Here is an 18,859-nt window from a genome sequence, read left to right on the forward strand (position 1 = left end):
TACTCTTTGGAAATAGTTTAGGCTTCATTGAATCAAAGTCAAACATGTTTGTTTTTCCGGGGTTTTTCTGCCCACGTGGTGTATGCCCGGGCCCTATCAGAGGTTCGGTTAAAAAAATTGAGTATTTTATTGTTCGAGGTTAAAATTCAATTGCTTGATTTTTGGCGGGAAGCCAGTAGTTTGGAGAGGTTATTCCGGGCCATCTCCGACTGAGGATTGATCTTCAAAGCCTTGCGATACATGCGTTCGGCTTGGTCCAGCTTTCGCCAGCGGTGGTACAGGACGCCCATATTTTGGAGGTACTTCTCCTCGCCCGGATGCCGCACGATCAGCTCGCTGTAGATTTGTTCGGCTTCCGGGTAGTTTCCCATTTTGGCCAGGGCGATAGCTCGGGCTGCCAGGAGGTTCGGGTGGTTCGGTAGATGAATCAGACCGCGGGCCGTTACCTCGAGAACTTGTTCGTTCATGTTGGCGTTGTCGTACACGTTGATCATGTTGTTCCAGGCCTTAACGTGCTTCGGGTCTTGGCGTACGGTTTCGTTCCAGGTGGCGAGAGCTAGGTTGTGGTTGCCCATGTCGTTGTACTGGAATGAAGGATTTGTGTTAGTAGATAAGATTTATATGAAAACATAATGTGTAAAGTGACGATTACTGTTTTTAATCAAATCGCCAATAAATTTATTCTAGGAAGTTCTTTGTATAGAAGTGTTATAAAGAATTTACAGTATTTCATGCTATTATTTTTGATATGTAATTGGATCGATAAAAACTCTGCTGTATTAATTGTTACAGTCTTATTATCAAAGATATTGCCCTAATAAGGTAATCAACCTAACCCCCAACGGTATACGGTAAAGGTGGTCAATATCATAAAAGATTTCTTCATGAATTTTCGCCTTCATGAACTAGTCTAAGGATTTCTATAAAACATTTTTATGAATTCTTTCAAGTATTTTTTATGCTTTATTTCCTTCAAAACCTTGAAGCCACTGTTCAAAAATCGCTTCGAAATTATTAATTATTGTAGCCTTTCTTGAATCAAACAAGATTTTCGTCAAGTATGTACTTTCCATAATTTCTTGATGAAATTATTTCCTACATAAATTCTTCCAATAATTGTACCTCTATGCATACGTCTAAGAACACTTACACACTACTCTATTGATACCCTTCGAAATACTGCATGACATTCTCAGTTCTTCTTGAATTGCCCGAACCATTCTACCAGGAATCATGTATTTTTTTCAGTTATTACTCTTGAAATATATCTGCAGAGATGCATTATAGGATTCTACCAGGAAGTATGCAAACATCACTCAGGTAATTGGTAATCTTTTTAAAATAAGCCATGATGTTTTTCTAAAATTGTCTTCGTGAAGATTCCCAGGACTCACATCCATGATGAACACCCAAGGAATTCGTGCGGACTTTGTGGACTTTTCAAGAAGTTCTTCAGGAAACATTCCCAGAAATTTTAATCGAACTAAAAACATATTTTTCATTCTAGAGATTTCCCAATAAGTGATCTAAAAATAAATGGTCCTTAGAGTGTGATTTTGTGAATACTCTGGGAAATTGGAGTTGTTCCAAGTCTTTTCCACCAAATATTCAATCTTCACTACCTCTTGGAACTACACTAGAAATTCTACCTGCGAGTTCTCCAGTTTGCTCCAAAAACTTTTAACTAGGATTCAAAAAAAAAAAAAAAAAAAACTGGCTGCGCCGCTATCAAAACGCTAAAAAAAATTCGAATGCGCCGCTATCAAAACGCTATTTGAGCTGTTCAGTGAGGATCCTTTCGAGCATGAAATTTTATCCAATGATTGACGTTTTTAATTTTTCTATATTTATTTTGTTACATTTTGTTTGCAGATACAATTTCTTCCCATATTTCTCAAGAACAAATTCAGAAATTATTCTAGTGGTTTCTCCAGAGATTTCATCATCAGGAACTAAAATAGGATTCTCTCCAGAAATTCTTCAGTTTTTGGTAAAATTGGTTCAAGGATTTTTTTTTCCATGAAACTCGACAAGATGTTTGATTATATCCCCTAGATTTTTTTCTAGGAATTTCTCCAGCATTTCATCCAAAGATTACTGGATTCCTTCTAAACATTCTTCAATGAGTAACTTAAAAAATCCCCATGGAATATTAAGATTCCATACCAGTTACCACTACAGCATTTGTTTTTCAAGAAATCCTCCGATTATTCTTACACATTCTTTAACGGACGAATCTATATTTTTCCATATGTTTCTTCACAAAATCCTGCTTGATATTATGTTCAATTATGTTAGCAATAATATAGATAATCTTTTGAAATTTCCTCAAGAGTGAGTTCTTCTAGAAACCCTTATTCATGAGAAATTACACAATTTTTAATTTAAGTTAGGTACTCTAAGATGCACTTTAGGAGCACGTCACAATTTTTTTTTCAACATTTCAGTTTTCTGGAAAATTTCATTTATATTTCCTTGGACCAATACATGGAAAACTCCTGGAATGATGTTTGATTTTTTTTTTGAAAACTTCCTTGAGAAACCTTGGATGATTTCCCAAAGATGACTTCCCAAAGCAATATCTGGAGTAATTCCTGAAGGTATCCTTAGAAAAATTTCTAGTTAAAAGCTTCAAGAATCTTTGAAGAACAATTTTGTAGAAAATGCTGAGAAATCCTTGGAGGCATCTGAAGTAGTTCCTGGTTGAACAGGTATTCTAACAAATTTTGAACGGGAGTCTTGGAGGATGTTCTAGAAAAATCGATGGAAGAATCACCGGATAAAATCCTGGAGGACTTTGGGCTTTCTTGAAAAAATATCAGAAATAATACATAAAGGAATTCCTGTTGGGATCCCTTTGTGGCAATTTTTGGAAAAATCCAGGTTTTATTTTGCGATGAACAAAACAAATTGTTTGAGAAATTCCTTTGGAAAATTCTTGGAAATTTCATGAAAAATAATCACTAAATGAACTTCTGAAGACAAATCAAAATCTCTCAAATAAATTTATCTATCCATTGATCTAAACTGAAGAAATTATTTATGGTAATGTCACAAGAAAGTTTTGGAAGTTTTGGAAATATTCTCTGAGATATCTCTGGTCGTATCAAACTCTTTTCTCATTTAGATTTAGATTTCGTTTCATTTTTTGATTACCGTTTGGTCTCTTCTTAATTCTTGTTTAGCCTCTTTTTTTAGGAAAGAGTTTTTTTTTAATTTCCTATTTTCAAGACAGTCAGTCGCTACCAGAACAGCTTCTTGTACAACTTATAGAATTGTTGGAAAATATTTGGTTCAAGAAAAAAAAGTAATCTGGACTTTATACAACTTTAAAAATTTCGTAACAATCATAATTAATTAAGGCTGGTCCACTATCTCCACCGGGGTACTTCTTGTGACGCTTGCATATGAGTGAACTTGTTTAGTGATTGTTGACAGGACTTGCAGATGGGTGGTCCTGGTTGTAGTGATTTTCCATTTTTTTTTAATGAAGCTGGGACACGTTTTTTCACTTCCACAAAATATCTTTTATTAATCACACACGTCTATTCCGGTAAAACAAACCAACAAACTGAATTCATATTTTTAAAATCTGTGGCTACTAAGATCACACGATTTCTCTTGCTTTCCACGCTTCTACTCCTCTCCTCTCTTTTTCTAATTACTCCTAGTTTACCGTCTAAACCCTTACGTTCCCTACACTGGTGAATGTGCGTCTGTTGCTGCTTAGATGTTCGCTGATAAGACAATTGGGAACGCTTAAAACTTCGCTTTGATCGTTGGATTATTCTCAGCCTTCGTTGGTAGTTGGCAGTCTACTGTTCATTTTCTAAATACACGAGAGTCGGTTGCAATTTTCATGTTTTGCATAAAGTATGCTCTACTGATTACATTGGTTTTCCACTCATTCAGTCAATTTTTCATTCGTTACCCAAACTTGTGTAAACTCAACACATGAAACCTGTGAACCACTTTCAGCGTGGGATTCAACATTGGCAGTGCTGCGTCTCAAATTCGGCATAGTTGCTAGATGATTTATTTTCAATATGATCAGATTTCGTCTCTTTGTATTTTAAGATAAGTATGCTGTTCCGCTCAAGAAAAGTAAACATTTCTGTTCAAGAAATGGTCAAGAAATTTCCTACAGTGAGCTCCATTTGAATTGAAATTTCTTTTCAACTGCGTACTGCGATCAAAGAAAAATGCTTTTCTTGAGCATTTCTTGCAAGAAATTTCCCACGCATCGAGATAGGCGATTACTTTTCTGTTGAAGTGCATACTTCGCTTTAGACTCTTTAATTGTAAAGTTTGCTTTGATCAGGCCAAGATTCGAACTGTTCCAATTCTGCTTTGACATCTGTTTGTTTACCAGTTCGGATGTTTGTCCCTAAAATAGCTTGGTAGTCTAGGAAGTGAGGGTGCAAATGTTGAGTGATACAATGAAGGAAAGCAATCATCAGACTATTTTTCCAGGGAATCCTTCAGGAACTCCTGTAGAAATTCTGGTATTCCACCACGACTTTCTACGAGAATACATCTGAAGATTCTTCCAGGAATTCCACCGAAGTTGCTTCGATGTGTCTAACAATATTTCTCGCGCTTAGTATCATACAGGCGTATCTGCAGTGATCGATTTCTCTTCATCGACTTTCTCTTTTGTTTAGTACTGAAAATTCAATCGATTTTCGAAACATTTTACGATGTAGTATGGCGAAGGACGATGAGCAGTTTCTATTGAACCAACAATATTGGCCAAAAACATTCTCCCGGCCAAGTCATTAGCCAAAAAGAAAATCGATGAAGAGAAATCGATAATTGCAGTAACGCCCTTATGACACTGAACGCTAGATTTCCACCAGCAATTCCCCCTTGGATTTCCTCTGGGGACTTTTTTCAGGAATTCATCCGGGGATATGCTACGTATTCCTGGGATATGCTACGTGTTCCAGAGATTTCCTCCAGGAATCATTACGGGTATTTCCATCAGAAATTTATCTGTAGATTTCGTCCAGAAATTCTCCGGGGATTTCCTTCAGATAATCCATTAAGGATTTTCACCAGAAATTCCTTCGGGAATTTCCTCAAGAAATTCCTTCGGATTTAATTATGAAATTCCTCCTGGCATTTTCTCTAGAAATCCCTTCAGGAAGAGAATTCATCCGGGGATTATCTACAGGAAATTCTCTAGGGATTTGCACCAGGGTTTTCTCCGGCGATTTTGTCCAGCAATTCCTCTGGGTATTTACCCTAGGAATTCTTCATAGAATATCCTCTAGAATTTCTTCCAAAAATATCCTCTAAGAATTTCTGCAGGGATGTCCTTCAGGAATTCCTCAAGGATTTTCCTTCAGGATATACTCCAGGGATTTCCTCCAGAACTCCTCCAGAAATTGCTCCGCAGATTTCGTCTTGAAAATCCTCCGGAGATTTCTTCGGGATTTTTTCCATGAATTTCTCTTGAGATTTCCAAAAATTTCTCCGGGGATTCGCTCCAGGAATTCAACCGGAATTTTACTTTAGATATTCGTCTTAGAATTTTCCCCAGGAATTTCTCAAGAAATCTCTCCGGGGATTTCCACCTGGAATTCCTCCGGGGATTTCTTCCAGAAATTTCTGCGGGGTATTTTTACAGAAATTCCTCCTTGGAGGGAATCATCCAGGAACTCCTCCTGGGGTTTGTTCCAGAAATTCCTACGGGATTTCCAGGACTTCGTGATTTGCTCCGGGAATTCATCCGGGATTTCCTCCTAGCATAGCTCTGGCAATTTCCTCCAGCAATTCCTCTGGGGAGTTCTCCAGGAATTAATCCGGGAAATTCCTCCAGAAATTTCTCTGGGAACTAGTATTAAGGTTTTAACAAGGAATTCCTCCGTCGATTTCGTTCAGGGATTTTTTCTCTAGAGTTCCTCCAAGATTAGCTTCGGAGTTTTTTAAGGAGTTCCTTCAGGAATTCTTTCGAAATTTTTGCCAGGAATTCCTTCGGAGCTACTCCGAGAATTATACTGTAGTTACTATGGGAACTCCTTCGGAGGATCCTCCAGTAATTCTTTCAGAGTTCCTCGAATTTCCTCAAGAAATGACTCAGAGCTCCTCCATGTCTTCAGAGTTCCTCCGGGATGTCCTCCATAGTTTCTTCAAGAATTTCTCCAAAAAATATTCCACAGTTCCTCCAGCAATACCTTCAGAGTCCCTGCAGGAATTCTTTTGGAGGTCCTATAAAAAATCTTCAGAGTTCCTCATTGAATTTCTACGAAGTTAGTTCAGGAATTCCTCTAGATTTTTTCCAGAAATGCTTTTGGAGCTCCACCGGCAATTTTTTCGGATTACCTCCATAGTTCCTCCTGGAGTTTTTTTTTCGGAATTTCTCCAGGATTTCTTTAGAGTTCCTCTAGTAATTCCTCGGGAATCCTCGGGAGTTCCACTAGGAATTCTTCCGGAGCTACATCGTAAAATTCCTCCAGAGTTCCTCAGGAAATTTCTCAAGAGTTTACTTACTTATTTGGCTTTACATCAATTATCTTGATAAAGCCTCGCCAACAATATTTCGCCAATTCCCTCGGTTCATGGCCGCTTCTCTCCATCCTCGACTGTGACCCACGCTCTCCAGGTCCTGGTGTACCTGGTCAATCCACCTAGCTCGCTGCGCCCCACACCTTCTTGTTCCGACCGGATTCGTGGCGAACACCATCTTTACAGGGTTGTTGTCCGGCATTCTTGCAACATGCCCTGCCCATCGTATCCTTCCAGCTTTAGCTACCTTCACGATACTGGGTTCGCCGTAGAGTTGAGCGAGCTCGTGGTTCATCCTTCGCCGCCACACGCCGTTCTCCTGCACGCCGCCGAAGATCGTCCTTAGCACTCGGCGTTCGAAAACCCCAAGAGCTTGCAAGTCCTCCTCGAGCATAGTCCACGCCTCATGCCCATAGAGGACTACCGATCTTATGAGCGTTTTGTACATCGTGCATTTGGTGCGGGGGTGAATCTTTCTTGACCGCAGTTTCTTCTGGAGCCCATAGTAGGCACGACTTCCGCTGATGATGCGCCTTCGTATTTCCCGACTAACATTGTTGTCAGCCGTCAACAAGGATCCGAGGTAGACGAACTCGTCCACCACCTCGAAGGTATCCCCGTCTATCGTAACACTGCTTCCTAGGCGGGCCCTGTCGCGCTCAGTTCCGCCAACCAGCATGTACTTTGTTTTCGACGCATTCACCATTAGCCCGACTCTTGTTGCTTCGCGTTTCAGGCGGGTGAACAAATCTGCCACCGTTTCAAATTTTCTCCCAATAATATCCATGTCGTCCGCGAAGCAAACAAATTGTCCGGATCTCGTGAAAATCGTGCCTCGACTGTTAAGTCCGGCTCTCCGCATGACACCTTCAAGCGCAATATTGAACAACAGGCACGAAAATCCGTCGCCCTGTCGTAGTCCCCGCCGAGACTCGAACGAACTGGAGTGTTCGCCCGAGATCTTCACGCAGTTTTGCACACCGTCCATCGTTGCTCTGATCAATCTTGTGAGCTTCCCGGGAAAGCTGTTCTCGTCCATGATTTTCCATAGCTCTATGCGGTCGATACTATCGTATGCCGCCTTGAAATCGATGAACAAATGGTGCGTAGGGACCTGGTACTCACGGAATTTCTGGAGGATTTGCCGCACGGAAAAGATCTGGTCCGTTGTCGAGCGGCCGTCGATGAAACCTGCTTGATAACTTCCCACGAACTCGTTTGCTATAGGTGATAGACGACGGAAGAGAATCTGGGATAGCACTCTATAGGCGGCGTTTAGGATGGTGATTGCACGATAATTTTCACACTCCAGTTTGTCGCCCTTTTTGTAGATAGGGCATATAACGCCTTGCTTCCACTCCTCCGGTAGCTGTTCCGTTTCCCAGATTCTGACTATCAGCCGATGCAGACAAGCGGCCAACCTGTCCGGGCCCATCTTGATGAGTTCGGCTCCGATACCATCCTTGCCAGCGGCTTTGTTGTTCTTGAGCTGTTGAATGGCATCCTTAACTTCCCCCATCGTGAGAGCTGGTTGATTTCCGCTATCCGCTGTGCTGACGTAGCCATCGCCTTCACTGTCCTGACCTTCTGTGCCTGTGTTCTCTGCGCCATTCAGGTGTTCATCGTAGTGCTGCCTCCACCTTTCGATCACCTCGCGTCCGTCCGTCAAGATGCTCCCATCCTTATCCCGGCACATCTCAGCTCGCGGCACGAAGCCTTTGCGGGATGTGTTGAGCTTCTGATAGAACTTCCGCGTTTCTTGAGAACGGTACAGCAACTCCATCTCTTGGCATTCCACCTCTTCCAGGCGGCGCTTTTTGTCCCGGAATAGGCGGGTTTGCTGTTTCCGCTTCAGTCTGTATCGTTCCACGTTTTGCCGCGTACCATGCTGCAGCATTGCAGCCCGCGCTGCATTCTTCTCCTCTAAAACCTCCTGGCACTCCTCGTCGAACCAATCGTTTCTTGAGCTCCGTTCCACATATCCGACAATGCTTTCGGCAGCGTCGTTAATGGCTGCTTTGACTGTCCTCCAGCAGTCCTCAAGAGGGGCCCTATCGAGCTCGCCCTCATCCGGCAACGCTGCCTCAAGATGCTGCGCGTACTCATTGGCGACATCCGGTTGTTTCAGCCGCTCGAGATTGTACCGGGGTGGGCGTCGGTACCGTACATTGTTGATGACGGATAGTTTTGGGCGCAGTTTCACCATCACCAGGTAGTGGTCGGAGTCAATGTTGGCGCCACGATAGGTTCTGACGTCGGTTATGTCGGAGAAGTGCCGTCCATCGATCAAAACGTGGTCGATTTGCGATTCTGTCTGCTGAGGTGATCTCCAGGTGTACCGATACGGGAGGCTGTGCTGGAAATAGGTGCTACGAATGGCCATATTCTTGGAGGCGGCAAAATCTATCAGTCGTAGGCCGTTCTCGTTCGTCAGCCGGTGGGCGCTGAACTTTCCAATCGTCGGTCTGAACTCCTCCTCCTGGCCAACCTGAGCGTTCAAATCTCCTATGATGATCTTGACGTCGTGGCTTGGGCAGCGGTCTTACTCGCGTTCGAGCTGCGCGTAAAATGCGTCCTTGTCATCATCAGTGCTTCCGGAGTGTGGGCTATGCACGTTGATTATGCTGAAGTTAAAGAATCGGCCTTTGATTCTTAACTTGCACATTCGTTCATTGATCGGCCACCACCCGATCACGCGCCTTTGCATATCACCCATCACTATGAAAGCTGTTCCCAGCTCGCGTGTGTTGCCGCAGCTCTGGTAGATGGTATGATTACCTCTAAACGTTCGCACCAATGCTCCTGTCCAGCATACCTCCTGCAGCGCTACGATGTCGAAACCGCGGGTCTTCAGTACATCGGAGAGTATGCGAGTACTTCCAATGAAGTTGAGAGATTTGCAGTTCCACGTACCGAGTTTCCAATCGCTAGTCCATTTTCGTCGCTGTGGTCTTTGCCGATTGTTCCGGTCCGTATTCTCAAGAGTTTATCCGGGAATACTTCTACACTTCCTCCGGGAATTCTTCCAGAGTTCCTCATGTGATTCTTCCAGATTTTTTTCAGGAACTATTTATTTTATTTATTTTTAGAAATTCTTCCATGATTCCTCCAGCAATTCCTCCCAACTTTCTCCAGATTTTCACCGCGAATTCTTCCAGAAATTCTTCTGGATTTCTTCCAGTAACTGCTGAAAAATTCCTCCGGAGCTCCATAAGAAATTCCTTCAAAATTTCTCCAGGAATTTTTTCTGAGCTCCTCAAGTAATTACCCCGGAGTTCCTTCAGTAACGCGTCCGGAGTTCCTGCAGGAATTGCTCCTCTTCTAGAATTTCTTCTGGATTTCAGCATTTCCTCCAATGAGCTCCACCGGGAATTCCTTTCGATCTCCTTAATAGTTCCTTTTGGATATTTTCCGTAATTCTTTCAGAAATTCCTCCAGAGTTCCTTCTGGATTTTCCCGGATATACCCCAATAAACTCCTCCACAGTTCCTCCAGAAATTCTTCCAGAGTTCCTCCAGCAATTAATCCGAAGTTCCTCCAGGAATTCCTTAGGAGTTTTCCCAAAAATTAATTAAGTGTTCCTCCGGGATTAATTATTCCAAAGATTTTTCCACTAATTCGTTTAGATTTTTTTTATATAATGCCCTATGCAATATCCCCTAATCCTTTCTTCATGGAAAAACTAAGTCAAGAATTCGTATCTAACTGGGATTTATTGCACCGACTAAAAGATTGGTTTCTTCAACACAAACTCTACTGATATATTGCGATATTAACTGTATTGGCACAAACTGTAACTTAACTTTGACTAACGACGGTTTATTCTAACTGCGCACGCGTTCCAACTGTGAGTCACTTGTAGTATGAGATCTCAAGGACTATTATTTGATCCTATCTAATATAAAATCCCCTATGCTTCTTGACAATTAATTTGGTCGAACAAACATGTAACAAAAAGGCCATGGAATACAAAGCATTCACATTGAAGAATACACATATACACTAGAGTGATGCAAATTTTGAAATTTGAGCTCTCCTATGCTTAAACGACTTATATTATGGTAAATAGCCTCCTCCCAAAGTTTGAAATGAATCGGTAAAAATTTGACTGTGCCATTTGAAGTTTATATGGAGATTACTATGGAAAAAGCCATCCTTTTGTGTTCAGCCCTCTATCTCTTCGTCACAATGTTATAGTGTGAACACAAATCTTCTCATGTGAAATCCTTTCAGCTACAACCTTGCCAAAGACCACATTTTAATTGGACGTCAGGATAAATTGCTATTCATAATCACAAACTGGGTATGCATTTTGCATGCTAAACCAACTGCCCAGCAGGCAACAGTGGTGCTCCTGGTGGTTAGAATAGATCAAAGTAATCCAGGCTACTATGTTCTACAGCAAAAAAGCAGTGTTGCTCTGAAAATAAGTGAATGATCATCTCAGTATGGTTTAGACTTTGTAATCAATAATAACAGATTATCCTTACGTCCCATCAAAATGTGGTCTTCGACAAAGTTGTAACTGGGAAGATTTCACATGAAAAGAGTTTGTTCACTTATCCATAGAATATTATTTTGAGCAGTTAGAGGAAACAGGTAAAGGAACATAAAAGCTTTGCCTTTTCCACAGTAATTTCCATATAAATTTCAAATGGCGTGTGCAGAATCAAATTTCTCCCAAATCATGTAAAATTTTGGGAGAATGATTTTTGTTATAATTGACACCGTTTAAGCATAGGGGAGCAAAAATTTCAAAATTTTCATCAGTCTAATATACACTGATTGTGGCGCGAACTCTGAGCTACTGCATGTATGCTGAAAATCATCAATAACACTGCGGAACACGTTTTTGTCTCTAGTAACAACATATCGCTATTTACTAAATTGAGGGTTGCTGAATCCATTGCCGTTGTGAAAAATATCGTAGCACGTCTAGTTTTTGGGATATTGACTGTTGAAAATGCCAAATTAGACTATTTCGACCAACTTGCATGCAAGTTTACCAGCTTGTATAACATTTTATTCGCTTAATTTTCCGGAGAATTATAACTTCAGGTGTTTAACAATTATTATCAACAAAGTAAATAATACTTTCGGTGCTCAAAAGTTATTTTATGATGGTTTCGAAAAATATTGTGTTTTGCCATATGAGAAAAACGAAGAGTTTTGTATGGAGACAGCAAGCATGTTAGAAAAATCGATTTAATCTAAATTTAATCGTGCAATTTCAACCAAAATATATCTGATTTGAAAGTTAAAGTCATATTTGGCATACTTGATGGCTTAGATCACAATTTTTTGCGATAAACCACACCTTAAATTTCATGTAAACATCAATGAAAACAGTGTTCTATACAACTTTGGCGACCTGTGACGTGCAATTGTGACGTGCTGGAACATTTCTGAAAACTGCATCGGATACAGTAACTCCAAATCTACTAGAGACACATAACTTGATACGCAAAAATGTCATTTTTGTTACGCTGTGTAATCTGCTACCAATTATGTACAGTGGGGCTGTTCTATTCTGGCTGTGCATGAACAATTTGTAAAGACATTTCCATGAATTCCATGAAAAAATGTACCCAAAATGTTCTACGGACTTCAATGTTCTTTGTCAAGAATTTTTTACAATAATTCCTGGAATTTCATTACAATTAAGAACAACTGTTCTGTTTTTCTACGGTTTCTGTTTTTAAAGCATTCAGGCATTATTTCTTCTTATTCTTATTGGCATCAAGTCCTCATTGAGACAGAACATGCTTTTCAGCTTAGTGTCCAATGAGCATTTCCACAGTTATTAGTTGAGAGCTTTCTTAACTGAAGTAGCTTTTTTCGCATTCGTATTTTGTGTGGCAGGTACGATGATAATTTATATGCCCAGGGAAGTCAAGGAAATTACCATTACGAAAAGATGTTGAACCGTCCGGCAATCAAACCCAGACACCTTCAGCATAGCATTTACTTCATAGCCGCGAGCGTTACCACTAGGCTAAAGAAAATGTCTTAGTTGGATTTTTTAAGGAATCACCTGAGGCTTTCTCGTTAAAATTTTACAGAAATTTTCACAATAATCTGTAATACTATAATACCTGGTATTGACGAAACTTTTGGAAAAATCCCAAACAAAATGTCTGCATTTATCCGTGGTTGATGTGTTTGAAAAATTTCTGGTGGAAAATCTGATAGATTGTTCGAAGCAATTCACGGATGATATGTATCAAAGCAAACTAAATACTTAGAGAAGTCTCTGGAAGAACATTTAGAAAAATCTCTATGGGAATTCTCACAATGAATTTGGGGGAGTTCTGAATCGCTGATCCTGGAACAATATACGAATCATTTCTGAATTGTTAGAGTATATTCAGAAAAAATAAAGGATGAATTTATAAGTAGCCCTTCAGTGGTCTTCATAGAAATCTGGATGAATTTCTGAGAGGAATTCCTAAATTTATAAAATCCCTGAATTTGATATATTTCAGTTATACCTTGACATGCTTCACAGCAGAAGAAACACCACGATAGATGTTAATTTCGGAAATGCTAAAATAGTACTAAAGTATCATGCTCAATGTGAAGTACTGCCCTGGTAAACGAAAGTGTTAAAGAAAGGTATGATTATAGTTTACACTCAGTGAAGTCAAAGATTATCAGGAAGATAAAATCCTGAAACATATGGGCATATTAGTATAGACATTGTCAACCTTTGCTAGGTCGTACATAGATTTACGCTTCTCAGTTCTGTTGGTACTGTAGCATGGTCACTTTTGTGTAAATATTATTTTAAGATTTATTCAATATGAATATAGATGTACATAAATTGTTATATAACTATATTGTTTTTTTCATGTTCTTCAATGTTAATTTATTTTTCATTTAATCATATATTAGTTCAATGTCAAAATTAACAAATTCAATAATTCACTTAAATATATGCGATATTCAATATCACAGTTGAAAATGAAATGCACTTTTCCAAAACCGCATACAAAACTTGCATACAAGTCGCCTTCTACTAATACAATATCAAATAAAAGTCCCTGTCGCCTTACACACTGCACCACGAAACACGAATAAGCCTAAGGTTCAAAGTTCAAGCCCGAACGTTAACGATCGTTATAAACAGATCGGAGTCCAAAAATAGACGGAACGATACAGGTCATTCAGATGGAATCGTAGCGAAAGAGATAGCGCTTCAATCGGTTCTCATTCGTAGTTGATGAGGATCGTCGTTTGAAAAGGTCGTGAAATTACTTCGGTAATTTTATGTACTTCCGTCCACGAAGATGTAAAATCACACCTTATCTAAGGACTTTCAGAATTTCTACTCGTCCATTTTGACCTGGACCGTGGAAGAGACGAGAGTGCGTGAATAATTGTTAAGTGTCGCGGTGTGTTCAAGTTGGTAATAGTTTCAAAATGTGAAAAGTCTTTTAGATTAAAATTAATGTTACTTTTTGTTGCTTTCTGTAGTATAGTAAAGTTCGTTAGCCAAGTTCAAAGGTTACGTGCGGTCAAGCTAGTTTGTGTGTGCGTTTGTGAATAAGAAAAGGTAAGTGTGATTTTTGTTGTTGTGTGGAGAATTTTTTTGTTAATGCGTCGAAAAACCGTTCGACGGCTTTTTATTCAGGATCTGCGTCTAGCGATCTACGGCCAAAGCTCGGCACACCGCATCTACTCGCTAAATGCTGCTCTCGACCCCACGCTTCAGCGCTCAAAAGTCCCGGTTTGAGGGGAAAGCGTGCGACACTTCATCAAGAGTTATTCCAAAAAGTCGCAGTTCGTTGCTGTATTTGGGGTGGTTGTCGCAATACCACCATCGTCGATGCGCTTTTTTTTGTCTTCGAGATTTCTCACGTTTCGCGTCGTTCTACCTGTTTCATTTTCTGTTTTTTGTACGCCTGGGAAATCAGTCTCTCCACTCACGTGTCTGAAGCGGACAGAGAAATTTAAATTAGTGAGTTCTTCCAGTGATGATACTCGTGAGTGGTGTCTTTTTGTGTCGGTAGAACGACGGCCAGCATCAACTATTTTTTGAGAATCGCTTAAGGCGACCTCTATAACTGAGAAATCTCGATCCACTATACCTTTTGAGTTTTCTGTATCGTTTCCTAAATTGCTATTTGAACTCTTATTAAACAAACCCGCCCTGAGGTTGGGTTTCTTGCCGGGCAAACATAACTCGACAGACGGTCTTCTTCGGAGGTGGCGCTAAATCCGTCTGTTTTTTGAGCCAGGGAACGAAACAGGAGACGGAAAACCTTTAGCCGTATTTTAGGTGCTACAGTACGTCACCAGCCACGTTGGGTAAGTCAGTTTTTGAATAAATTCTAATGACTTTGAAGATTTCCTTGTGTAAGTAGTTTCTAGAAAGACTATCTGAAGTAAATCCTACAGGAATCCCCAGAGGTGTCTATGAATTGTTTCAAGTCAATAACTCTGATGATTTTTTTGGATGTTTCGTGGTACGAATCCTGAAAAATTCCCTAGAAAATCTCTGGAGCAAAAAGACGCATTTACTGTAATTTTCAAGAAAATCCTAGATCTCTTGAATGGATTTTTCGTATAGCTGTTGGAGGAGCTTGTAAAGAAAATTCTGGGATAATTCTATAGTGAAAAAATAGAAAATTCTGCCTAGATTTGCAGGAAAAATTTCAGAAGAACATCAAAAGAAATTCTTCCTAATCGAATCATTGTAAGAAGCTTTGGAAAATTCCTTTGATAAATCTCTATCTAAGTATCATTTTATTTTTTTTGTAAATTAACTTAGCTTGTCCCCAATACCGTAATAAAATACATTTTTTTCTTGTGTAGATCAGAACTGCGTGAATTTCTGACACAGTCCCTGTGTCTATCTTTGTATATACTTCAAAGATTTGTTTTGCTCAACTTGTATTCCGTACAATGATATAAAACGAGAAACAAGAACTATTGCTACACTTACCAAATTCCCCAGATTGAACATGCAATTGGGATAGTGCTTCTTGCCCTTCATCGCCCGCTGGTAGCTCACCAGGGCGTCCTTGTGGTTCTTCAACGCTGCGTGTACGATTCCCAGATTCATCCATGCCGTATGGAAGTCCTCATGGTACTCGATGGCCTTCTGCAGGTGCTTAAGAGCCCGTCGGTAGTCCTTCGCGTCGCTGTACAAGTTGCCCAGGTTCATGTGGGCCACCTCGTACTCCGGGTACAATTCCAAGGCTTGCTGATAGAACTGGAACGCGGTTGCCTTATCGCCTTGATCCGCAGCCAGTTTTGCAATGTTGTAGTGCACCTTGGCATTGTTCGGGACCACTCGAAGCCCTGAACGGAACAGCGTATGCTCGGTTGCCCATTCGGACGATCGTTGGATCGTTCGAAGTACAAAGGTTATGACAAGAAGTAGGAATCCAGCTCCTAGTGTTACCCGGATCCATCGGATGTCCAGTTTCTCGTGTAATCGGACAAATCCGTACGAAACGAGATAGCAAAACCCGAGTGATGGAATGTAGAGAACTCGTTCGGCGATCACGAACCCCACCCGGATAATGCCGGAAGCAGGCAGAAATGGAATGATCATCAGCGCAAGGCCTTTCAGTACCCGGGGCTGATGGCGGTTGCGAGCTAGGATCGCCACCAGGAAGACGTAGAATATCACAATGAATGCGACGCGGTAGTCGCGAACCGATTTGACCAGCGGAATCGATTCCAGGGCCCAGTCGAAGCTGAGCCAATCGGGACAGAGGAGCAGCCAGAGATTCAAGCAGTAGAGGTAGTTCTGGGAGAGGGTCTTGGTGATACCGTGACTGAACGCCACGATGTTGTCCTTGTCGCGGAACTGGGGTGAAGCGAAGTTTTGGACGCGAAGACGAGCATAGATCAGGATGCAAGTCATGACGAATAGGGTGATGATTCGAGCTGCGAGTGGTTTATTGCTGACGAATGTCCGAACGGGTCGTTGCAGGTTGATATGTGTTAGGGTGTCAAGAACTGCGCAGGTTGCCTGGAGATATTAAGATATAGGATAGTAATAAGTTGGAAGTTCTTGAGTCAAATTTCAACAATACGAACCAATATCGTTATTCCGGTTTCCTTGCACAGCATGGATAATGCCGTTAAGATAAATACTGTCGTTAAAACTAATACGTGTTTCAAAATCGTTGATTGTTCTGGAAAAAAAAAAATAAAATAATTTTGATTCTCTTATTTGTTTTCATTTCCAGATTGACCGACAATAATCTGGGAACCATACAGATTCCTGGAAAGCATATAACTACATCTTGTTTTAAAACTCCTGTTACAACTACGTATTGGACTAGGCATTAAGAAGTTTGTAGTCATAACTTTTAGGTAAGTATTTCTATTATTTTTTATATTTTCTACGTTTATTTAGAGTAAGGTGCAGTAGACTTAGTACTTTTATTTTAAGATATGTTTAGCTTTGTGCTAATCATCAATGTAGTTTGATAAGGAACTGACTTGTGTATTTTTATGACAATAAAGTGAACTATATTTTTTCACTATTTAATCGATTTTTCATAATAATCTATGAATAATTTCAAATTTTAGTTCTTAACTTAAATGTTTCAAATGCTTCGAATATTTGATTGAAAACGTGTAAATATCAATTTCGAAATGTTTGTTTAGATAATTTGTCAAGCGACATCGCCCTTCAGTCGATTCAATTTTTCATCGCCCGAATCCAAACTAACGCGGAACATATCTAAATGTGGCAAATTTACTTCAAATAGATTTATTCATTGTTCATTACAATGAGGCACTGAATGGCACCATCAGATTTCACAAACATAACTGATATGCTTTCTGATCTCAATTTATTGACTGTTTAACGAGAATCTTGCGACGATCGACGCGCCACCATAATTGTTATAACGAAGGGCATTAGAACTAACTTGAAGGTGATAATTTCGCAATTTGGAGGTTGAAATCACCTCCAAACACTAGCGATTTAGCGGTGGGATGTTGACGTTTGATCGAATTAGAATTACATATATCACAAACGATCCTTAATCGAAATCATATAAAATGTAGCACGTTGAATGTCACAAGCCATCTTCAATTTTTTTTTTGTTAAAAAACAACCACTATTGTCACATTACAAAACATTTTTCGGTAGAACATTCGCCATTTAGCACCATCATCCGATTCTATTTTTCATCAGCCGAATCAGAAACAACACGGAATCGAAGTAAACGTGACAGAAAATTCAAAACGCAGCCGCTCGCACGCACAGATTGCTGAGATTATCTGTCTTGCGTAAAAGGATCTATGGGTTATCCATAACTTTAGGAGAACTATTCTTCTTCTTCTTCTGTCGGGTGTGAGATCACTGCGTCCATATTTTAGATCTATTGTGATATGCCCTTTTGATTTTACAAAGACCCTCAGTGGCGAGAACGACACCGGAATACTTTGCGCAGTGACTGAACTTTTAGCCATCTACCATTGATGGGCAGAAGTCCTAAGGAGAACTGTTACTCACCATCAAACAAACTCCCATAAACCATCACAGCCAGCACGACTCCCACGGTGGCCAGCAGTTCGGCTCGGCCCACAATTCCGGCCACCGCTTCCGTATGGATTGGATGCACCACAAACAGCACCGCGGCCCAGTACTCCATCCCCCACGACGTCGTTTTGCACCGTTCCCTCCAGCTGACCAGCTGGAAGAACCTCGGCAGCAACACTCCAATCACTGTGTGCAACAACCAGTTGGTCATTTTCATCTGGGTCGCATCCAATCCGAACAGGCGGACCTCCTGCTGGAAGCTCAGAACCGTCAGCGGCCGGAACGACTTGTGGCTGTTCTTGTCCATGATATTGGCGCCCCAAAAGTCGTGCCGCATCAGCGTCTCCCAGGAAGTGTTGGAGTTGATGACGTCCGCATTCTTGACCACGGCCACCGAATCGTCGAACACGAACTGACCCTTTCGGGTGAAGAAGTAACATACGGTAGACAGCAGGATCAAGATGCCATACTTGTTGCGGTGAGGGGGAAGAAACACATTTTATTTTGATGATTTCAATGAAAAATTGCTGGCTACTCACTTGTACCGCAGGCGTCAGTCTTGAGGAATGGTTTGGCATCGGGTTGGAGTACATATTTGAACAATCTACATGGTATTTCCGGTTAAAACTCTGTAAAACACTACGCACTGGGTGGGAACAATGTAAAAGGATTTGGAAGCGACGCGTAAACAAATTTTGATTGACAGTGTGCCAAACAACTCATTATCAGTTTGTTTTTGTTTACGTCGGGACAGTGAGGCCAACATGTGTAATTTTGGTTTTTACTCTGAAATAAAGAGGGAGCATCGGTGTAGAAGCAGCATAAGGCAATCTTACG

The 18,859-nt window shown here is 40.7% G+C and overlaps 2 protein-coding genes across 2 annotated transcripts in view; one reads left to right on the forward strand and one right to left on the reverse strand.

Annotated features, from left to right (window-relative positions):
• Positions 1-17,015, forward strand: part of LOC5577682 (myoneurin) — a 33,436-nt gene extending 16,421 nt beyond the window's left edge. Inside the window, exon 5 of the mRNA XM_021848860.1 lies at positions 16,716-17,015. Within this exon, the coding sequence (XP_021704552.1) occupies positions 16,716-16,818 (103 nt within the window). The 3' untranslated portion in view covers positions 16,819-17,015. The remainder of the gene's footprint in view (positions 1-16,715) is intronic.
• Positions 104-18,722, reverse strand: LOC5577681 (transmembrane and TPR repeat-containing protein CG5038). Its single transcript, XM_021848861.1, has 5 exons — positions 18,562-18,722; positions 17,996-18,491; positions 16,564-16,661; positions 15,458-16,495; positions 104-584 (listed from the first exon to the last, which is right to left on the reverse strand). The coding sequence occupies exons 1-5, from the start codon at positions 18,613-18,615 to the stop codon at positions 147-149; spliced, it is 2,124 nt and encodes a 707-aa protein (XP_021704553.1). The 5' UTR covers positions 18,616-18,722; the 3' UTR covers positions 104-146.
• Positions 18,723-18,859: the final 137 nt, after the last annotated feature.

This window comes from Aedes aegypti, chromosome 3, assembly GCF_002204515.2.
Source record: "Aedes aegypti strain LVP_AGWG chromosome 3, AaegL5.0 Primary Assembly, whole genome shotgun sequence".
In the NCBI taxonomy this organism is placed as follows: Eukaryota; Metazoa; Arthropoda; class Insecta; order Diptera; family Culicidae; genus Aedes; species Aedes aegypti.

Bases quoted from the DNA above. Each gene is read 5' to 3' on its own strand.
- LOC5577681 (XM_021848861.1), bottom strand. From the start codon at position 18,615: ATGTACTCCAACCCGATGCCAAACCATTCCTCAAGACTGACGCCTGCG. The intron at 18,492-18,561 runs GTGAGTAGCCAG...CACCGCAACAAG, and splicing joins GACTGACGCCTGCGGTACAA to TATGGCATCTTGATCCTGCT. The intron at 16,496-16,563 runs GTTCGTATTGTT...TAATATCTCCAG, and splicing joins AAACCGGAATAACGATATTG to GCAACCTGCGCAGTTCTTGA.